Source organism: Notolepis coatsorum (genome assembly GCF_963971535.1).
Source record: "Notolepis coatsorum genome assembly, chromosome: 10".
NCBI classification, from domain to species: domain Eukaryota; kingdom Metazoa; phylum Chordata; class Actinopteri; order Aulopiformes; family Paralepididae; genus Notolepis; species Notolepis coatsorum.
This window is the reverse complement of record NC_140174.1, coordinates 36,009,320-36,031,592: the sequence shown is the minus strand read 5'-3', so window position 1 is coordinate 36,031,592 and position 22,273 is coordinate 36,009,320. Positions and strand designations below refer to the sequence as shown.

At 43.2% G+C, this 22,273-nt stretch overlaps 2 protein-coding genes across 7 annotated transcripts in view; both read left to right on the top strand.

Moving 5' to 3' along the window:
• The window catches only part of LOC311235350 (disks large homolog 5-like), a 100,824-nt gene extending 88,283 nt beyond the window's left edge, over window positions 1–12,541 (top strand). For all 3 annotated transcript variants that reach the window (XM_084322787.1, XM_084322786.1, XM_084322785.1), the window contains exons 31-32: window positions 3,139–3,248; window positions 11,324–12,541. In XM_084322787.1, coding sequence (XP_084178913.1) covers window positions 3,139–3,248; window positions 11,324–11,427 — 214 coding nt within the window. In that variant the 3' untranslated portion in view covers window positions 11,428–12,541. The remainder of the gene's footprint in view (window positions 1–3,138; window positions 3,249–11,323) is intronic.
• A 1,038-nt stretch (window positions 12,542–13,579) lies between these two features.
• The window catches only part of kcnma1a (potassium large conductance calcium-activated channel, subfamily M, alpha member 1a), a 214,507-nt gene continuing 205,813 nt past the window's right edge, over window positions 13,580–22,273 (top strand). For all 4 annotated transcript variants that reach the window (XM_084323923.1, XM_084323922.1, XM_084323924.1 and 1 more), the window contains exon 1: window positions 13,580–14,470. In XM_084323923.1, the coding sequence (XP_084180049.1) occupies window positions 14,237–14,470 (234 nt within the window). In that variant the 5' untranslated portion in view covers window positions 13,580–14,236. The remainder of the gene's footprint in view (window positions 14,471–22,273) is intronic.

Sequence of the window (22,273 nt, the reverse complement as noted above, 5' to 3'; positions counted from 1 at the left end):
GTGGACCCCCAGGTACTTAAAGCTGCTCACCCTGTCCACGGTAGCCCCGTTAATCATGAGCGGTGTGTGTGTCTCCTGCTGTCCTCTCCTGTAATCCACGATCAGCTCCTTGGTTTTACCAATGTTCAGGAGCAGGCTGTTGTCCTGGCACCAGCGTTCCAGTACCTCAACTTCCTCCCGGTAGGCCTTCTCGTCGTTGTCCGAGATCAGCCCCACCACCACCGTGTCGTCTGCGAACTTCACTATGGAGTTGGAGCTGAACTTGGCCACACAATCGTGTGTGTAGAGTGAGTACAGCAGGGGGCTTAGAACACAGCCCTGGGGGGACCCGATGCTCAGGGTGATGGTGTTGGAGGTCTGACCCCCCACCCTGACCGCCTGGGGTCTTTCACTCAGAAAGTCCAGTACCCAGGCGCTCAGGGCGGAGCTCAGACCCAGCTCGATCAGCTTGTCCACCAGTCTGGTGGGGACTATGGTGTTGAACGCTGAGCTGTAGTCAATGAACAACAGTCTCACATAGCCCCCCTTCTGACGGTCAAGGTGGGAGAGAGTGCTGTGCAGTACCTGGGAGACCGCGTCGTCAGTGGACCTGTTTGTCCTGTATGCAAATTGCATAGGGTCCATATCACTGGGGAGGGAGGCACAAATGTGGTCCTTGACCAGCCTCTCGAAACATTTCATGACCACAGAGGTGAGTGCCACCGGTCTGTAGTCATTAGGACATGTTGGGGAGGTTTTCTTCGGTACAGGGATGATGGTAGACATCTTGAAGCAGGCAGGGACCACTGACTCCGCCAGGGATTGATTAAATATGGCGGTGAACACCGGGGCAAGCTGGTTGGCACAGGACTTAAGTATGCGTCCTGTTATACCATCTGGGCCAGCAGCCTTCCTGGTGTTCACCTGCATAAACATTCTTCTCACACTGTGTTCCGACAACGAGAGAGCATCCCCGCCCCCCCGCGGTTGCCCCCCCCCCTCCACAACAGCCGGCGCGCCAGTGACGTCACTAGCCAGAGGGCTAGCGGCGACACTGTCTGCACCGAACCGAGCGTAGAAGGAGTTGAGTTTGTCCGCGAGAGAGGCGTCGTCGCTCCCCATAGTGTTGTCCTGGTCAGTTGTTTTTAGATATAGTGTTGCCCTGGTCAGTTGTTTATAGATATAGTTTTGCTCTGGTCAGTTGTTTTTAGATATAGTTTTGCCCATGTCAGTTTTTAGAGATGGTGTTGCCTAGGGCTGGGGGAAAACATCGATACGTAGTAGTATCGCGATACTTTGCGTGGCGATACTGTATCGATACAGGGACGCCAAGTATCGATATTTAATTATTCATAAAAAGATAAAAAATAAATAAAAAAAAGTTTGTATAAGGAAGTTGCATTGTTCATTTCAATACCTGTAATAGTACAGTAGTACACACACACACACACACACACATGTGCATTCAGTTAAGTTAGAATATGACTGTAATACAAACTGTTCAGTTTGTCAGGTACATGCAACACAGATTACAGTGTTTACATCTGTCTGCTTGAGAAAATACCATGTTCTGCAATAAAAATGATTGAAGTGAGATGAACAGACTGAACTTTATTTTATTAGATAAAACATGTTCACAAAGTTTTACTTTGCAGTTGAAATAAAATAAATAAATTAGCCATACTCAGCGTATCGCGATATATTTAGTATCGCGATACTATCGTATCGTGACGCAAGTATCGCCATAGTATCGTATCGTGAGGTCTCTGGCGATTCCCACCCCTAGTGTTGCCCTGGTTCGTTTTTAGAGATGGTGTTTCCCTGGTCAGTTGTTTTTAGAGATAGTGTTGCCCTGGTCAGTTTTTAGAGATTGTGGTGCTCTGGTCAGTTGTTTTTAGAGATGATGTTGCCCATGTCAGATTTTAGAGATATTGTTGCCCTGGTCAGTTTTTAGAGATTGTGGTGCTCTGGTCAGTTGTTTTTAGAGATGATGTTGCCCATGTCAGATTTGAGAGATAGTGTTGCCCTGGTCTGTTGTTGGTCAGTACAGGGATTGTGTTTAAGGTCGCTTTCACACAGGGGCTGTTTGGTCCGGACTTTCGGACCAGAATTCGATAGTCCGGTTTTTCGGGTCTGTGTGAATGCGCGTCGAACTCGGTCCGCGGACCAAACAGTCGAACTCTGGTCCGCCTGAAAATGTCGGTCTCGGTTCGGCTTCATCGAACCAAACGCGAACCAAATATAGGAAGTGATTATTATTACCACTGCTCGCAGCACTCACTGCAAAACAAGCACACTGCATCTAATCTCTCTATCTATCTATCTATCTATATATCTGTGCATCTTGGGAAGAAGGAAGAAAAAACGCGGCTTATTATTATTACCGAGCGCGGCTTATTATATTATTAATAAAACAGCTACTTGTGGGCACTCATAAAAACACCGTGGTCTACAAGTTGTTTAGCGAGAGGATGGTGGTAATGTGCTTCAATAGAACAATGGATCAATGCCATGTCAAAACTCTGCTCCGCTGATCTGGAGGGCTCCGCAGTCCACACACAGACACACACACACACGCGCGCGCGCACACACGGGATCGCAGCCACACACACATTTCCACTGTCCAATAGACAAGCGCCCTTTTCGACCGCGTGACATTGTTCAGAAGGTCTCGGTCCGCCTGACAGATATCTGTGTGAATGCAGGCGAACCAAATGAAGAATGCAACAATGTTGCAACTTCACCCCCAGAACCGCACCGAGTCCACCAAAACTATATGTGAAAGCGACCTAAGAGCAGTACAATGTCAGTCTGTTGATGGTGATTGATTGTGGTGTAAAGGCTACAATGCATCATAGTTTCTGACCTACAGTCTCTTTTCTACAGTAGAAATATAATCCTGACATTACAGGATGTTAACGCAATATACTTTTCTACCATGGGATTTCTATAAGCTACATTTCTCTGATATTATCTTGAACTAGCTCAGATATCTGATGATTACAGGATGTTACCACAAAGACATATCCTCTGTCCCAACATTGTCTTTTCTACCATGGCATTATTGCAAGTACATTATCTATATGCTGTTGTCATTTTGAATCCAGCTTGGATATGGAATATTACAGGAAGTTAACATGTGTTATTTTCTCTCAACAGAGAACAGAAGGACCCTCTGTACCTGCGGGATAAAGTCTCTCAGAAACATTCCAAGGAGCAGTATGAGATGGCCCAGAAAGTAGAACAGGAGTACAGCAAGTTCTTCACAGGTTGGTAAATTTAAACGCATTCTTAATTTAGTTGACACAGGCACAATGCACACTGTTTATAGACACTAGAGCAGTGGTTCTCAACTGGTCTAGCCTCTGGACCCAACATTTTCCTTAGTCATTAAGTCGCGACCCAAATCTTTTAACCACTATGATTTATTTCAAAAAAGGTTTTTTGCAGTAATACGCAATCTTTCATGCACTTTTAAAAACATGAAATACACACAAAAAAGTGCAACTAGGGCTAAAAACCCAATGAAATAAAATAATAATATATTATGCTTCTTAGCAGATTTCTTAGCTTAACACTTTGATTGCCTAAGGCTAAATTCATGATATACCATAGGTTGCCAGCTCTATTTGTCTATGGAGAAATTCCCCTTCTTTGCAGGGCTATAACTTTTTAAATTCTATTGCTAAATTGCCATTATTAGGGCCCATTCAATGTCATATATGTATTGTTCAGGGTGTATGAACGTTAAACTTTTTCATTCACATATTCATACTAAAATATGATCTAAAGTATAAGTATGTTTTCATCTCTTTCTGCAGCTTTCTCCAGAACGTGATTTATAGCCCCAAATGCATTATATTGATGATCAAATACAGTTTGATAGCAATCGGCGCGATATAAAAAAATCCAACTGGACGGACTTCTGGAAGTTACTACACGTCATCTGATGTTGACCGGATGGGCAAGGGGGCGTTTATAATTCCGTGGGCAGCGTTATACCATTCATCTAATGTGGGTCAAATGTTCATCAGATCAGTTAGTATAGAAGACATTGAAAAATAACGCTGAATCTTACCGTATCTTCCTCGCGCCGTCAAGCGATGAGCGTGGAGTATACATTTTCCTATTATGGGATGTTGGAATACCCGGTCCATTTCCAGGTTGTATAATGGTATATACGTCCAAATCATGATGTTTATCGAGTTATTGGCAACGGATCGCTATGTATTGTGACGAGCTAGAGTGCCGGGACCTTTACCGAGTGCCCGGAAGTAATATGGGAGAACAGCACATCGTCAAAGTAACTTCCTGTTAGGCGATTGCGCCGATCGGCCACCAGATGGCGCTCTTGAACCGCTAGAGGGTTCAGTGGGGCTTTTTGGTGGGTCTCAGGCCAGCGGATGGGAAATATGAATCCGATCACAGATTTTTGAAATATTGATATCAAAGACGAGTTACGGCGTCTTCGGCAACTTGAGCATGGCGGGGAAGGACGCCTAAACACGTCTTCCGGCAGTTAAAGTGTTAACATAACAGACCTAAGTTTGGGGGAACTAATGGGATAACTGGGGTTGCAACAAAAGTGTAACTAGGGCTAAAAACATAATGAAATAAAATAATAATAATAATAATAATAAATAATAATATATCCTTCTTAGCAGACTTCTTAGTTTAACATCCCAGGGAACTAATGGGATAACTGGGGATGTTGTTTGCTCCTGACAAGAGTCTCAAAGTCTGGGGTGATGGTAGACAAAGCAACTCTGAGGTCATGCTCAATGTCCAATCTGTTCCTCTGCTTTGTCTTCAGCTGGACCAGAGCTGAGAAGCCACTTTTACAAAGATAGGTAGTACAAAAAAAATATATATAAAAAAAATATATATATATATATATATATATATATTTTTTTTTACACACATCCGCGACCCACTCAAAATGGCCCCACGACTCACTTTTGGGTCGCGACCCACCAGTTGAGAAACACTGCTATAGAGGATATTATTAACTATAAAGGAAGGATTCTGTCTGCATGTCTTATCTATCGCATATCTAAAAAAACACTCAACTTCGCACTCAGCGGGTGTAAAGCCAAGGACCCCGGAGTGCAGTGTTGAATTGGGTGCCATTTTTGCCAGATGGTGGCGCTATAACAACAAGCGTTACGTGTTGGCAGGTGTATTTTTGAGGACCCAAGGGAGTGGAGTGTGAAGTTGATTGTATGAGCGGTTCTTGAGAACGCTGCACACAGCCATACAGGGGGCCAAGCGATAGTGGTAATGATGATATTTACAGAGTGCTTTTACGGGCGCCTAGACTAGAGCACTCCTCATTAGTGTAGCTCCACATGTCAACTCCCGGGATGTGCCGCGCTCCTGGGATTTTGGCAGAATGCTTTGAAGAGATCAGCTTTGACTTCCGTGTGACTTGTAAAATGCAGCAGTAAATCAGGCCATAGTAAATGTGGCCGTGATGAACTAATTTGATCGTAGGGATGAATCGGTACTGGTGTGGGATATCGGAACACTTCTAGGGTAAAATGGGCTATTGGTTTATGGGAGAATTTCCCCCGATAACTAAAAGCATAATATCATTAGCCGTTGTGTAACATAGGCAGAAATCGAAGCTAAACAACTTTTCTGCATTTTGGACACAGAAAAATGGATGGTCTCTCTAATGGTCCAATGTCTAGTAGGGCTGTCAAAATTGGGCAAAAGTAACATTCGACTATTCCTTCTAAAAAAACAAAACACAGGTTCGAACCATTCGAATATCAACATACAGTATCTACACCAGCATACATAGTATAAAATAATGTATTCTCTCTCTCCCTCTCCCAGTGCATGAGGAGAAATTGGTGCTAGATTGAGAATGCGGTCTCTCGGAGTGAGATCAAATTAAAAGTTTATGGTATATAGAACAACATTCATACGTAGCAACAGGCCTCGGAGCAAGGTGTGATAAACATTGAACAATATATTTTCCTTGACATGAAATGGTAATCAAACCATGGGGGACCTGCATGACGCTTCTGTCTATCCATTATTCAATATCTGGAATATATATCGAGAGACGGCCCCTTCTCAATCTAGCACCAATCCTCCTCAGAGAGAGAGAGAGAGAGAGAGAGAGAGAGAGAGAGAGAGACTATTGCATTTTGGGAAGGGGTGAACTTGGAGTTTTTAATTAAATTCTGCACGCAAAAAAAAGTTCTGCATGTGCGTTCCCTTAGTGGTTAACGTACCGTTGCATTTGTTCGGTACATGGCGCATACTGAACCGAAGGTCCCGTACGGAAATGGTTAGGTACGGATACATGTACCGTTACACCCCTACACATCAGAGCATGTGAGCGGAGCGGAGCGAGAAGTGTATCGGGTGGATTTTGAAGTGAGCGCGGAGTGGGTTTTAAAATGGGTCAGAGTGACTTCCGGAGTGAGAGCTGTCCTCCGCTCCGAGCCGCTCAGTGCACACGATCACGGGTATTTTTGACACAGAGGTTTTAAAAAAGAAACGGGTAAAAATAAACCTCCAGTCCGTACACACACAGTGGTTTAAACTGGTGTAATATACATGTAGTACAATGCCAAAGCAATAGGTGGCGATGTAGTTCAAACATGAAGGCCATTTTCAACCAATCAGAAGGGTTGAACGCGTCACTACACGTCATGCTCAAAACAGAAACCTGCCATCATTAAATTACCTCGCGTGAACCATTAGCAACATAGCATTTATTTGCAGCAAGAAACAAAAGTGCAATAAAAAGTGTGTTCTGCCTCATTTGTTGATGAAACAAAACCAACATCAACACAATGTACCACCAAGAGCGGAGAGTTTAGTCTCACAAAACGAGCGCTGATGTTGTTCGCTTACATGCCAACGTGATTGGGATTTGCCATTATAAACGTTAGCATTGCGGCTAGCGTACATTAGCGTAGTAACGTTAACGCTAGTAGAATGAATGGATGAAAACGTTATTTAACAGATTGCAGAATGGGTACAATACAATACGGCTCAATACAAACAATTGTTAAGGGGGTGCAGACTGTTGTAGTTTGGTCAAATCAAGCTAATTTACATCATGCTCCAAAAAATCGGATTTCCCCCATAGTTTTTTTCTGCTGAGCGGGCATATCTGAGTGGAGCACGGAGCGCTTGATGCGCAAATGAAGGTGAGCGCTGAGCGAGCGTAGAGCGGCGTGGGGGGGGGATCAACACGAGCGAATGAGAGCGGAACTAAAGCCGTCCAGAGCGAAGAGTGGATTTCTCGGCCACTCCGCTCACATGCTCTGCTACACATACACAAACAAACCCTCAAGCTCCGGAGAGAGAAGCGCACGTTCAGGGTCTCAGAAAACCAACTCAAGTAAGACGTCATTCTTCTCAGAATTTCATTGGCTACACAAATCAAGTCAATCGTTTTCAGCGTCAGTGGTGATTTGTCCAGTCATTGAAACACTTTTTCTAAACTGACACTCGTTGGCTGTTTGGTTTTATAACCCGAGATTGGAAGCATGTAATAGGTCAAGCGGTGTGTCAATGAAACTGCGGCCAATTTAGCTTTCAACCGATGTGTTGGTTGAGAGACAATAACAGTGACGCTGACAGACTGCTGTAAATGCGTTGTGACGTGCGACGGCGCGAGCCAAGAGCCCGCATTCAGCTAAAGGAATAGACATACATTTAATTTTCACTCCACTAAATGAAAGTGACGCTGCGTTTCTCCTGTCTGTCATGCAGAGCATTCAGGCCCGCACAAAAGGTAGAGAGGAAGATGGCCATATTAAATATATATTTTCACAATTGAATGTAACTGTTTTATTTCGTTTTTTTTTTTTTTTTTTTACAAGTAAATTATTAATTTGAACATAGAATATTCGTTGACAGCCTAGTGGTCTTAGTTTATACTGTCCAGTAAAAGTAATGGATGGGATTGGTATTCGATGTCGGTCATCACTTGAAATTCAGGATTCAGTCTGTGTTGGCAGTGAAGTGCTAGTATTGCAGAAATACTGAAGATAAATGTTCACTTCCACTAAGACTTACTTATATTATTGCCGCTATCCCTCTTAAATTCTCTCAACTGGTTCAGAGACATTAAATCCCTTTTTACCCGATTCCTTTGGAATAATTGCATATAAGAAATTGATTATACCCAGATCCAGGGGTGGTCTAGGGAGTCCCAGATATATTTCAGTATCATCTTTCATACAATGCAAAGTATCCATTGAAATCCGACTCATTAGCTTTTCGTGCTCTATAGTGAAGTAGCTGCACAGGAGACTTGGCATAAAGGGGCTTTCTCTTCCATCTTATCCTATTTGGTGTAACCCCATCCTTTCAGCTGGAGGAAGCACTTTCAGTAATACAACTTGGCAGAGGCTTGGCATCACAACAGTCAGATAGATTTTTGGCAACAACATCTTATGATTCTATCAACTTAAAAATCTGTTTGGCCTTTCAGACTCTTCCTTTTTAACATTATGCGCAATTAGCGTCCGTTATAAATAAAAGTTGTAATGAGGAAACTATGCCTGCCTCATGCTCGGAGTGGGATCAGCTCCTTAACTCATTCAGCGCCAGAGGGCGCTGTTTACTGTTACTGTTGAAAGGCCAGCCCTTTAAAGTATAGGAATACGTGGCGGTGTTTACAGGGCTAAAACTATATTATATATTATAGTTATGTATATAATAATATTGCCCATTTGACATCGAGTATCTATTGTTCAATTTGTGACAAAGAAATTATTTTTTCATCCATACATTCCCGTTTTATACCGTGGTGAATATGAATATAGTTTTAGAGTAATCCTGTCTAATCCCAGAAAACGACTCTATGCAGCAATACGTGCATTTCACTAACAACCGTGCCGTTTCTCGCCTGTATACGCTACTATTTCGAAATCAACTCTATATTATCGGTATTATGTTTCATCATGAATGCATGAAAGGGTAGGTGGGGGGAGGGTCGTTTTTTTATGCTTTGATCGTCCGCAACGGAATACGTTACACAGTACATTACACACATACCCTCCAATCGCAATGAAGGAATTATTGGATCAACGCAAGATTGATGCCATATAGCACTTACCTTGACTAGGATGTACCCCAAAAAGAATATTCCAATTATCTGATCGTCATTACAAGTATTGATGTCGATCGTGTCCATAACATAATCCACCAAAGAACATGAATCGGGAGTGTTTGATTCTTATGAATCCATGCGTTATAAGCACTTGTCATGCCCGACTAGGAAAACTTCGCCCGGACCTATTTCATCGACGCACACCAAAATACACATAGTTTCAAAGGATGTGCAATACCAGCCGCAAGCCACCAGGCGGTGGTATTGGACTTTTGCGATCTCCGACCCAATGATAACACAGGCTCCCGACAACAAATGTTTGTTTCCGCGTCTCTGATTGACCACACGCGTTTCTGGTCATGTGACATGTGCGCCAATCGTGGGACCGCAAGTTTCTACACTGGTTAAGCTTAGGCGCTCTTTCGAAGTTGGTTAAGGTCAGAGTTTGTCTTAGAGCATGGCGATAGAACGCCTGCCCTGATTCCAACGGTTAAGCTTAGGCACTCTTTCGAAGTTGGTTAGAGTTTGTTAGCTCCCTGGATGGATAATGAATGGAAATAGCGAATAAAAGAAATAACGACCAAAACCTGACTATAGACTATACTACCAACACAAATATTTTTGATATTGTTGTATGCGTTTGTTTACATGTTTCATAAAAACGTTTGCTTTATGTGGATTCACGGCGATAGCTTCAGATCTGTCATCAGGTGACTGAACTAGCTGACGTGAAATGGTGGAACGAATGGAATTAACAGTAGGCCTATAATGAGAAATAAATCACTTGAGTTTGTGTTAAACTAGCACCAGGGCTCACAGGCTTGGTCTGCAGCCGGCTGATCTGCAGCCAGCTGAACCCTGTACCTACACTGTAACTGAGGGGTACAATTCCCTGACTGTATTGATAAGTATGGTATCATTAAACCACTACCGCTTTATGTACTTTAATTACTGGCCATACAGTACATGATATATAAATATGATGAACACTTCCCACAATGAATCGGTTCCACACAAAGTGGTAATTAAGTATTTATTGCAGCAAAAGGTACATAATATACTTCTCTATTTTACTTTGGATGCGCTTATAAGGCAAAGGAATGTGCGTAGGCAAATCAATAATGAATGTCCATTCTCTGGTTACGCAGGAGGTAATTATACAACCTGAATCTTAGGGAATTATATCTATGGTACACTAGTAATATATAGCGGGAGATACTGGAAGGGTCCCCCCGGTTGTAAGCCAGCAGGGGTAGAGGATCTGTCGGTAGTAGAGAGTCTGGTCAACGATGACTAAGGAGACTCCAAGTACAGGAGACGGTGCAATAGTCTCTTGATCCACAGACGAATACAGCTGTTCTCCGTAGACTGTAGCTCCACAGTGAAGAAAGCTAGCCGGCCTCAGGCTCTCTGAGGCGCAGACTCGACGTGGCTCCTCACAGGGTAAATCCCACACGTGTAGGCGTCGGCGATTCTCCGCTCCATAAATCACAGGACCAAAACAAATATAATCCAGCCGCAAAGGGCTATGTAGTCGTCGGGTAGATTAATCCAGTGTACATGTCCACACGGTTCTCGTCTAGGTCTCCTCGGGTGAAAGCGCCATGAAAGCAGCCCAGCCTGGATAAGCACTCTAGCTGATACGAGGAAGCGTTGGTGATGCTGGTCACTGTAGAACTTTAGCCGCACGATACACTATACACAAATAGACTATTACTGACTTAATAGAAATATGTCGCACTCGACGGTATAGCGCCAAACTCTGACAATTCAGTTATTAATTCGCACGCGGTCTCAATGCTCTTATTTGGGGCCAAACAGGCCATACTTCACCGCACGGAGTATCGTGGGTGAGGCTTCAACTTATTGGGTAACTCTACTTCTGTATTCACCTGCGCCATATTTATATGCACGGCGAACAATCTAGTGCCAACCTCATTTCTGTCTCGTATTCCTGGGCAAGGCCGGGCATGTACAGACATGTCTTGACGGTGGCTTTGAACCTGACTCCGGAGGCATGGCCCTGGCGCCTGTGGACCGCTGTCCAATAGGAGAACGAAACATCATGGTCCGTACTAGGCTAAAGGGATATTCCGTGTATATGTACAAGGAATATACAAGGGATATCAAACGATATACAAATACTATGCAATATATATCAATCAATAAATATATATATTCGGTTTAATCTGATCCTTTGTAACATACACCGTCTTGGACTCTTGTTTGAATTTTAACTTCCCGTTTTTGCTTCTACAGGTATTATCCAAGGAGGCAGTCTGTCCTACATTTGCACTCAGATCATGACCATCGTGGAACAAGAACAAAGCAAAGTCCTGTGGATTCCCGACGGAGCTCCGTAAAAGAAGAAAGATCTTCCTCTATCCCTCACCCCCTCGCTGCATGGAACAGAAACTTTTTTAGAAAGGGTTTACCTATGGTATACTTTATAAATCGGTACGTCTAGCGGCCATACCGCTAAACTCCTTGTACGGTTTCAACACTACACTTATATAGCAATATCAGGTTTATAATAGCACTGATGTTTATAATGTAATAATCCCACTACAATAGTGATGATGACGTACTACAGATAGCAAATTTGTTTACACTAGTGTTTAATGTCATGCTTACTTGAATGTTTGTTTTATTGTCCCTTAACTCTTGGCACTCCTTTATTCCATTATGTCCCAGAAATGTGTAGGACCATGGCCAGACTGCATTGAACTGTATTCAAGTCAGTCAAGACTTAAGAATAGAATTGATGATAGAATGGACCTCTTGTTTTCCTCTTTATATATATATATCTTTCTGCCATTTAATTTATCTAATCAAATCAAAGATGTTGGTTATGAACCTTTTGTTATACAAATGTAGCCGTCTAGGTAATAGAAATTATCTTATTTTCCTTTTTAATGTACCTATTTATAGAGAAAATGTTGGGCAAAAGTGTGCTTAACTCACGTTTTTGTTGCAATCGACTTGTTTGTTTGTTTGTTTGTTTTTTCTTCAATGTGTTGCCATGGCACCGGTATTTTTCTTATATCATTTCAGCCCTCAAACACAATATTGTGCCAAACGAAGTATATTTATGTCTATATATTGCCCAGCTTGTCTTTGTTAACACTAATACATCCATTTTAAATCACGATAAAGGTACTTTAGTTACACCCTAGGGGAAATATAGATTTAAGTATTGTACTGATATTACCGATGTTGATTTAAATATTTTCCAGTGTTCCTCTTTATGAAACAGATTACTGTATTTAAGAAGGGATATTTTATTCGTTTCATGGCTGGCCGACAGCTAAGTATACACAGATATATGTACAAGCATCAAATTGACTCATGGTGAATCACATTGACAACATTTCATCTTTTCAAGTTAGATGAAATGGTCCAGTTCAACGTTGCCTCCTAATGAAGTTTAATATTTGTATCAAATGTTACAAAATAAATATGGTTAATATGGTGAAAGCTGTTGTGTGTTTTATGCAAAATTATATAGATTTGGGTTTCATAGTAAGTTGATGATTACAGTTCGCTACCAGTTGCACCGCCTCAGCCTGCACATTCACAAAGATTCCCAGACTAGGGGGTCCGATCTGGGGTCAGTGGAACACTTGTCTTCATGAACGTATTCAAACTAACAGACTCTAGATCAGTACGCTCACTTTGAGAAGCTTTAATATGGACCAAGTGGAGTATCTTTCTCCGTTTTACTGCTGCTAAACTGAAGTAAACTGCGGTCTCGACGTCAGTCCTATCGGGATGGTAGCCTGATTTTGGGACTTTGGTTATCAATATTCTGTTTGTCCACTAGGGAGAGTAAATCACCACCTTAGTGCAGACTTGTCACTCAATATCTGTCACACTAAAGTCGTCATTGACAAATCATAGCCATTTGAACTTCATATTCTTGGTCATTTTATATTTATTTTTTTCGGGTACATTTGGCATACATAGAGCGGTTTCCTTGCTGCATGCGGACGGAGTGACTTGCCTGTGAGGGATCATTAGTGTCATCATCAGTTCCATACAGAAAGTGATCAACAGGTTTTAGGTGAGCTTCCGGTGCATGTTTTTGAGGAATCACAAGTATGACTTGTCACTGTAGCCTTGATACTGAAAAACAAAACATAATGTATACATACGCCCATTCCTCGAGAACAAAAAAAAAAGTAAGGATAATTTCATTTTTATTTAAAAAGTTAAATCGAATTATTATTTAAAAAAAATGGCATTGGATCTCTCTGTTTGTGTACAGCACTTTGAGCTACATAACATGTATCAAAGGTGCTTTATAAATACTTACTTACTATAAATAACCAGCAGAGAATCATGATGATAAGGATCTCGGTGATGGCTCCACCCCCGCTACCTGTCTGTCTGCATGCCATCTTCCAAATACATCTGACAGCCGCTATCTACTGGTGGTGACGCTAGAAGATCAAGAAGTAGGCTGTGTTTTCAAACCAGAAAATGGCCCATTTTCGAAAGGGTAACCTAGGAGGGGGAAACGCGTTAACTGCCGTGTCAAGTCTGGAGTATTCAACAGTGCGCGATACGGAGCAGGAGTAGCGGACCTTCTGGTCAGGCTGCGCGGTTATCAGAGTAGGGTATATCTGCAGAGCCGCAAGCCCAACGTCTATCAACAAGGTGCGCGAGTGAGTGAGTGCGTGGGGGGCCTGGGGGCCATCGATTGACATCATCGGCAGCAGATCAAAGGACTACATCTATTGGAGATAATAATATTGCCTTCCTTAGTAATAACCACCACCACCACTCCGACCGACCAGGACCATGATAACTACCGTGGTGATGATTGTTCAAAAGAGTTCCTAAGATATCATGTGATTTTACGCACAGATAAAAGCGACGCGTAATATCATCGGACCTGAAGCCTGAAGGAACAATCGTAAGGAAACTATAGATGCCCAGCGATTGAAGATAAGTTATTTTTTTCTTCCGCATTACCGTTAAACTCCTAATTTGTATTGATAAAAGACAGATGAAAACGCAAAGGAGAGGAGGGTGGATGACACAATATGGCTGAGCCGTTGGGCAGGGGGCGCTGGCAGGAGCTCCCCAAAGCTTCTCTATGCTAGTTTGTTGTGGTTGGCAGAAGATCCGCCGGGCATCGTTACAACATTTAATAACAGTAGCCTAATAATGGCGAAAAACAGAGATCGATTCAACCCGGACTCGTCCGTCCACATATCCAAGATCAATGTCATCATTCCTTTTTCACCAGATGTGCCCTGTGACAGCAATGGCCAGCGAATGTGGTGGGCATTCCTCGCCTCATCCATGGTCACTTTCTTTGGCGGTCTCTTTATCATTCTTTTGTGGAGAACTCTCAAATACCTGTGGACCGTATGCTGCCATTGTAACGCCAAAAAGAAGGTAAGGCAATTACTCACGCCCAGTTTATAAAACATCCCCATGCATTGTCATTTCATAAATCCAATTTATTTTACACTCGGTTATATATGATAATCTGCTCGGGTTTTATTTCATTTTGAGACGTGGATCAAATTCATAACTTAATTCATCAGTGTATAGATCCGCCTAGTCAGAAACCACAATCCATTTTTTGCACTATAACAGCTCTTATTATTTACAGCAACCGTTGTACAGAGTTGTAACTAGTAGCAAATCTTCTGTATGAAAAGTGCTATACACATAAAGTTATTATTATAATAAATCAATTGTGACGGTTGGGCCTAAGTAGGCCTACTTTTGCTCTTGAACTGAAATGTGTGATTTTTTGGGGGATTTTCATTATAAATGTTTGCTGATGTCACCTGTTGTTCCCTTGGGTTAATCTAAAATCATCCTTATCTGTGATACTAAATTAGTAAAGTGACCATAGCACTACTGTAGCTGGGGTTACAAATTCTGATTCTACTAATGTAAATGTTGAATTTAATTGTATAGTTATATTGCTTTAAATTTGTTTAATAAACCTTTTTGTCCTCAATGAAAGCACAATTTACGTTGATGTCATGTAGGCCTAGGTAATATTATACGAGATCCTCTCAGTGAAATCCTATGACTAAATTGTTCAAGCCACATATTTCAGATTTGAACTTACCTATATCTAGACCTTCATCAATAAAATACTGCATGTTTATTATATTTGATGTTTACTAAACATGCAAACTATTTCAGTTGGCTAATGTCAAACAGAACAATCATTTGCGGTCATTCGGCCAACCTGTTGACTGTATGTCACCACGTGTTGACAATATTTCCTCATATACAGGCTATATATATATACAGTATTTGAAAATGCCATTACACATCTTCAGACAGCCATTTGTTATTCCAAACTGTACAATGAACTGCATCACCTCCAGTGTTTTGAATTCCTTCCAGCATTCAGGAATAGTTCTAGCCAGTCAGTCCTCTGTGCAGAGACGCAGACCCGGCCTAGACCATCAGCTGCTGCAGGAGTCAAACATTGTTGTATGAGGCATTCATTCGCTGACAAACAAGTCTTCTATCTCAATTGCATCGGAATAACAGCGCGCTGTGTGGAGGTCACCGCTCGTGTTCTTAGGAAAATGTTCCATAGATGCACAGCGGGTCACAGTTCATGTGTGACGAGATTTTTTCCGTTCCATGATCTACCCGGAGGCCGGTGTGTTGAAAAGGTTGTTTATGAACCTAATCCTTACCCCCCCCCACCCCCCCCCCCCCCCCAACCTTAACCTCGGTGGAGACCTCATGTCCCACCCTAACCTGAATTAGTGATGATATAAAAAAGAATCATCTCTTAGGTTAGTTAGGGTGGGACATGAGGTCTCCACTGAGGTTAAGGTAACATTTAGGTTTATAAACAACTTCTTCCACCAGAGAGCCAGCAACACCAGTCACCATTTCTGACAGGTCACAGATGTCTGTGTTAATACCACCTGTTAGCCGGCTACTGTACAAAGTACCTCAAATTCAAGAACCCGTCCACATGGATGGCAGGAAGTACACAAGACAACGTTCCTAAGTGCAGTGTTCATATGGGGCTACGCTGTGCTCTTATGTTTATCCAGCAGTTACTTTGATTAAAAAGATTAGCTTTGGACCTCTCCTTCCTCCTCCTCCTACACCGAAGGACACAGAGACACTCAGGCTGATAATGGTGCTCGAGATGAGGCCAGAGATGAGGCCCAGCACAGACTCCTCTCTCTCTCCCTGTCTCTCTTTTTTCTCTCCCTGTCTCTCTCTCCCTCCCTGTATTGCTCCCTCTCTCTCTGTGGTCTCTTAGTGTGTGTGTCTCTCTCTCTCTGTGTGTGTGTGTGTCTCTCTCTCCCTGTTTCTCTATTTCTCTTTCCCTGTCTCTCTTTCTCTCTCCCCCCCCGTATTGCTCCCTCTCTCTCTCTGTGGTCTCTTAGTGTGTGTCTCTCTCTGTGTGTGTGTCTCTCTCCCTGTCTCTCTCTTTCCCTGTCTCTCGCTCTCTCTCCCTGTATCTCTCTCTGTGGTCTCTGTGTGTGTGTCTCTCTCTCTTTCTCTGTGGTCTGTGTGTGTGTCTCTCTCTCTCTATCTCTCTCTCTCTCTCTCTCTCCCTCTCTCTCTCTCTCTCTCTCTCTCTCTCTCTCTCTCTCTCTCTCTCTCTCTCTCTCTCTCTCTCTCTCTCTCTCTCTCTCTCTCTCTCTTACATTGCCCAACCTAATGCATGTGCATTCGTCTTAGAAGGAGAAACAGGCTGGAGGATGGAAATGGAAAAAGACAGCATGAAGGATAAGATAAAACTGCCATCCTTTTTGGAGAGAAAGGCCTCTTTCATCTCCCTCTAGTTTCCCCTGTGCTCTGTCACACAATTGTAGGTAATGGCTTACATGCTAGATTAGTTAATAGACAGTGGATGATGGAAGGGGAGGAGAATGTCTGGAAAAAATAGACGTTACTAAAATAGTTTTTTTTCTTTAGATATTATTTATTATTGAATGTAGTAGATCAAATTGAGGACTGTCTGGACCAGAATGAGAGAGTGGACTGTAGAGTCCACGCTTGCCCAATATTACCAGTGAGTAACTCACTGCACCATCTGACCACAGTCCCCACCGCTTTTAACACTTGTGCCTAGACATCCGCCCCGGCCTGCTCGTTTGTGATTAGCAAGCACTCTCAGAGAAGGTTTAGGTGTTATCCTGTTAGATGTTGCCAAGGGGGAAAGTGTTGAACTCCACACACCAACCTGTTGTTCTGTCTCTCAAGATAAGCCAGATGCACGGTGGAGGGGGGAGAGAGAGAGAGAACGCACCTGCAGTCATCCTCTCTTTACTTTCCACCCCTCCCTCCCTGCCTCTCTCCCCCCCTCATCCAAGATTTACACCCCCTCAGAGATGCCGTGTCAGGCGCATACGGTATATGCCATATGAATCGTTTTTTGTTTGTTGCTAGGCAACTAGCTAGCAAAAGTATTTCATTATAAGAGAAAATCTCCCTTATGCAATTGTCTAGGCCCTGGGAGGGTGGGAGGGAGGGAGGGAGGGAACAGGGTGGTAGTGTGTGGTTAGGATTCGGAACACCTCCCACACGCCCCTGTCCGTTCAGCGCATGTCATTAGCATTCCAAACACGGAGCATTTTAGTGGCATTGTTCATAGATGGAGCTGATAAGCTGTTTCCTCTTCTTCACTGTTTTTTTATTATTATTATTTTTTACCTATGGTTGGCATGTGTGCCTTTGGCAGCAGCATGTACAGTAGGAGCTACTCCTCCTCCTCACTCCTCGCTCCTAAGCCCAGGGCACCCCCTCCCCCCCCCACACACACACACAGGTTAACCTCCACATGGTGGTTGGAAAATCCCTGTTTATGTTTATGTAGGATCCTCATTAGTAGTTGCCTTAGAAACAACTATTCTTCGTGGGGTCCACACAAAAGACAAAACAGAATATATCCATCACATGATGTACATTCACAAGAAATAAAAGTTCTCTCACCAGAATAAAATGTTAACGTATAGTTAAGCACCACAATTATAGTCAGCCATCACCTCAGAGAAAACTGATCTTGTAATCAGGGTTAAATACAGTGGTAGTCTGTTCCAGTTTGACATACTGTAGCTCTATACATTACAGTTTTCTTTAAAGCATTGGTTTTAGGTTAAGGGTAACGTGAAGCGTTTTGTAAAAGCATGTCTCGTATCATAATGATGTCTATCATTTGTGTGTGTTATCTGTGTTTAAGGCACAAATGTTTCTTATATATTGGATGAGGCTGTATGTCAGTCTCTCTTCTACCCTCATCCATGACAGTGCCTGGCATGCATCCCTTCCACACTGTCCCTCATTGAGCAGTGAAGAGCAGGACATGTGACCTGTGGCCCAAAACATTCAAATCATGTTCTTTGTCTTTGTTGTCATGAATTGTCTTTCATATATTTGGTCTACTGTTGTTTACTCTGTAACTGAGTGCAAAAACATCTGTATCTAGGGAAGAAAAAAGTGTGTAGCCTATATTTGAAATATTGGACACACCGACATGGTGTTAAATGTAGGCCTCTTGTAGAGTCAAATACTGTGATTTAACAAGATTGGAACACAAATAACCACCATTATTATACAATAATTCCCCTCCATTCTGTTTTAACGGTGTCAGGTAAACTGAATGGATTTCACAGCAGCTGTTGGCAGTGGGGTTGCCATGTCAAAACGGTGACCCAGTTTTACAGTCCATTTGAGTTTGATTAGGACAAGGACATTCTCCAAGGGATCATAAGGAGGAGACCCCCACTCGGGGTGCCGACTCCGAGGTTGGGAAAGCCTGGTCCTAAAGCTGTTGGCTCTCCATCTCTCACTGATTGAGCCTCCGTGGCCCTGCCTCCACCTCCCCAGCCTGATGACAATCGATGGAACTCATTGGCCGAGAGATACTGATAAATGACGGCCATTATCCGCCTGGGGGGAGAAAAGACAACGGTGTTCTCATTGTAAATAACGCCGTGTCTACCGACGACGACGGCAGCCTGAGAAGCCGAGGCAACTTCTCCCGTCACATCTGTCGCAACGGACTCATGCAACGTGCGCCATAGTTGCTTTTGAAGAGCGGCAGCGAATGTACTTTCGACAGCGGTGGTGAATACGATTTCACACGTTTCATGAGTCGCACACTACCGAATGGATTCGCACATTATTACTACATAATAATAGCCCGTAAAAGTATCACAAAAGGAAGAAACTGTATACTTGACAAAGACGCTGCACGCTGCTGAAGGTGTCTAGGAAAAGTGTCGAGGCAGGTTAGGCAAAGCAACAGCCTCCCTAATCAATGTTCATATCCGATGGGAGTGACTCAGTGTTTTTAGGTGTTTGAGGTCTGTGTGTGTGTGTGTGTGTGTGTGTGTGTGTGTGTGTATGTGTGTGTGTGTGGGTACAGATTACAGGACCTGTCTGCCTCACATCCTTTGGATGAGGGATCAGATCTGAGATAATTTTAGACTAATACAGACAACTGCTTCTAGGCTACTAGTACAGACTACTACATCTAGACCACTACAGACCACTACATCTAGACCACTACAGACCACTACATCTAGACCACTACAGACCACTACATCTAGACCACTACAGACCACTACATCTAGACCACTACAGACCACTACATCTAGACCACTACATCTAGACCACTACATCTAGACCACTACAGACCACTACATCTAGACCACTACAGACCACTACATCTAGACCACTACAGACCACTACATCTAGACCACTACATCTAGACCACTACAGACCACTACATCTAGACCACTACATCTAGACCACTACAGACCACTACATCTAGACCACTACATCTAGACCACTACATCTACACCACTACAGACCACTACATCTAGACCACTACAGACCACTACATCTAGACCACTACATCTAGACCACTACAGACCACTACATCTAGACCACTACAGACCACTACATCTAGACCACTACATCTAGACCACTACATCTAGACCACTACATCTAGACCACTACAGACTACTACATCTAGACCACTACAGACCACTACATCTAGACCACTACAGACCACTACATCTAGACCACTACATCTAGACCACTACAGACCACTACATCTAGACCACTACATCTAGACCACTACAGACCACTAGATCTATACCACTACAGACCACTACATCTAGACCACTACATCTAGACCACTACAGACCACTACAGCTAGACCACTACATCTATACCACTACATCTAGACCACTACATCTAGACCACTACATCTAGACCACTACATCTAGACCACTACAGACCACTACATCTAGACCACTACATCTAGACCACTACATCTAGACCACTACAGACCACTACATCTAGACCACTACATCTAGACCACTACATCTAGACCACTACATCTAGACCACTACAGACCACTACATCTAGACCACTACATCTAGACCACTACAGACTACTACATCTAGACCACTACATCTAGACCACTACATCTAGACCACTACAGACCACTACATCTAGACCACTACATCTAGACCACTACATCTAGACCACTACATCTAGACCACTACATCTAGACCACTACAGACCACTACATCTAGACCACTACATCTAGACCACTACAGACTACTACATCTAGACCACTACATCTAGACCACTACATCTAGACCACTACAGACCACTACATCTAGACCACTACATCTAGACCACTACATCTAGACCACTACAGACCACTACATCTAGACCACTACATCTAGACCACTACATCTAGACCACTACAGACCACTACATCTAGACCACTACATCTAGACCACTACATCTAGACCACTACAGACCACTACATCTAGACCACTACAGACCACCACATCTAGACCACTACATCTAGACCACTACAGACCACTACATCTAGACCACTACAGACTACTACATCTAGACCAATACATCTAGACCACTACATCTAGACCACTACATCTAGACCACTACAGACCACTACATCTAGACCACTACATCTAGACCACTACATCTAGACCACTACAGACCACTACATCTAGACCACTACATCTAGACCACTACATCTAGACCACTACATCTAGACCACTACAGACCACTACATCTAGACCACTACATCTAGACCACTACAGACCACTACTGTAACTGAGGGGTACAATTCCCTGACTGTATTGATAAGTATGGTATTATTAAACCACTACCGCTTGTACTTTAACTTCTGGCCATCCAGTACATGATATAGATATGATGAACACTTTCCCACCTGATGAAACGAAGTCCACACAAATGTATAAATCAAATATTTTATATAGCAAAGGGTATATACAACGTTCACTTAATGACATTTATGATTTGAAATGCACTTGTAAGGCAAATGAGTATTCGTAGGTAAATCAACATTGAATGTCCAATCTCTGGTTACGCAGGGAGCAAATATACAACCTGGTTCTTTAGGGAACTATAGCGATGGTACTTAAATGATTATAGCTGGATACACTAAGGGGGGGGGGTCCCGCTGGTTGTAAGACAGTAGGGGGGGGGGGTTAGAAGAGCCGCTGGCGGTATCCCATCTGGCCGACGATTTCTTGGGAGAATTCAGAGTCCTGAACACGATGCCCACAGAACCTCGGTCCACAGATGAATACAGCTGGACCCTCTGGTGGACGGTAGCTGCCGGTCCACAGATGAAGAGACGTGAGGCGACCTCACTCGGGGTAGAGCGCCGTCTCACCTGGACTCCTCTCCGGGGGGTAGTTCCAACACTCAGCAGTGTTGGCCGTTATCCATGGAATAATCAAAGCACCCAAAGCATGTAGATAATCCAAGCCGTGGAAGGCTCGCCGTCGTCCGGGTAAAGTAATCCAATGTACAGGTCCACTCGTCCTGGCCCGGAGCTCCTCGGAAGCAAGCACCACACGTGGTCTGCCCAGCCTGGTTAAGACTCCAGATAACGTCAGGAACGATGGGGGTACTGCTCACTTTATAACTCTAACCGAACGATGCACCATACATAATAGACTATTATTAGCTTAATAGAAATACGTCCAACTCGACGGTATAGTGCCAAACTATGACAATTCAACTATTAATCCACACGATGTCTCAATGCCTATTCTGAGGCCAAGTAGGCCTTACTGCACCACACGTGCGTCGTGGGTGAGGCTTCGCGTCTGTTACTAGGTTGGAGGGTAAAGGACTAATGGACTAAAAGAAAGTTCTACTTTACTTGCGCCATATATA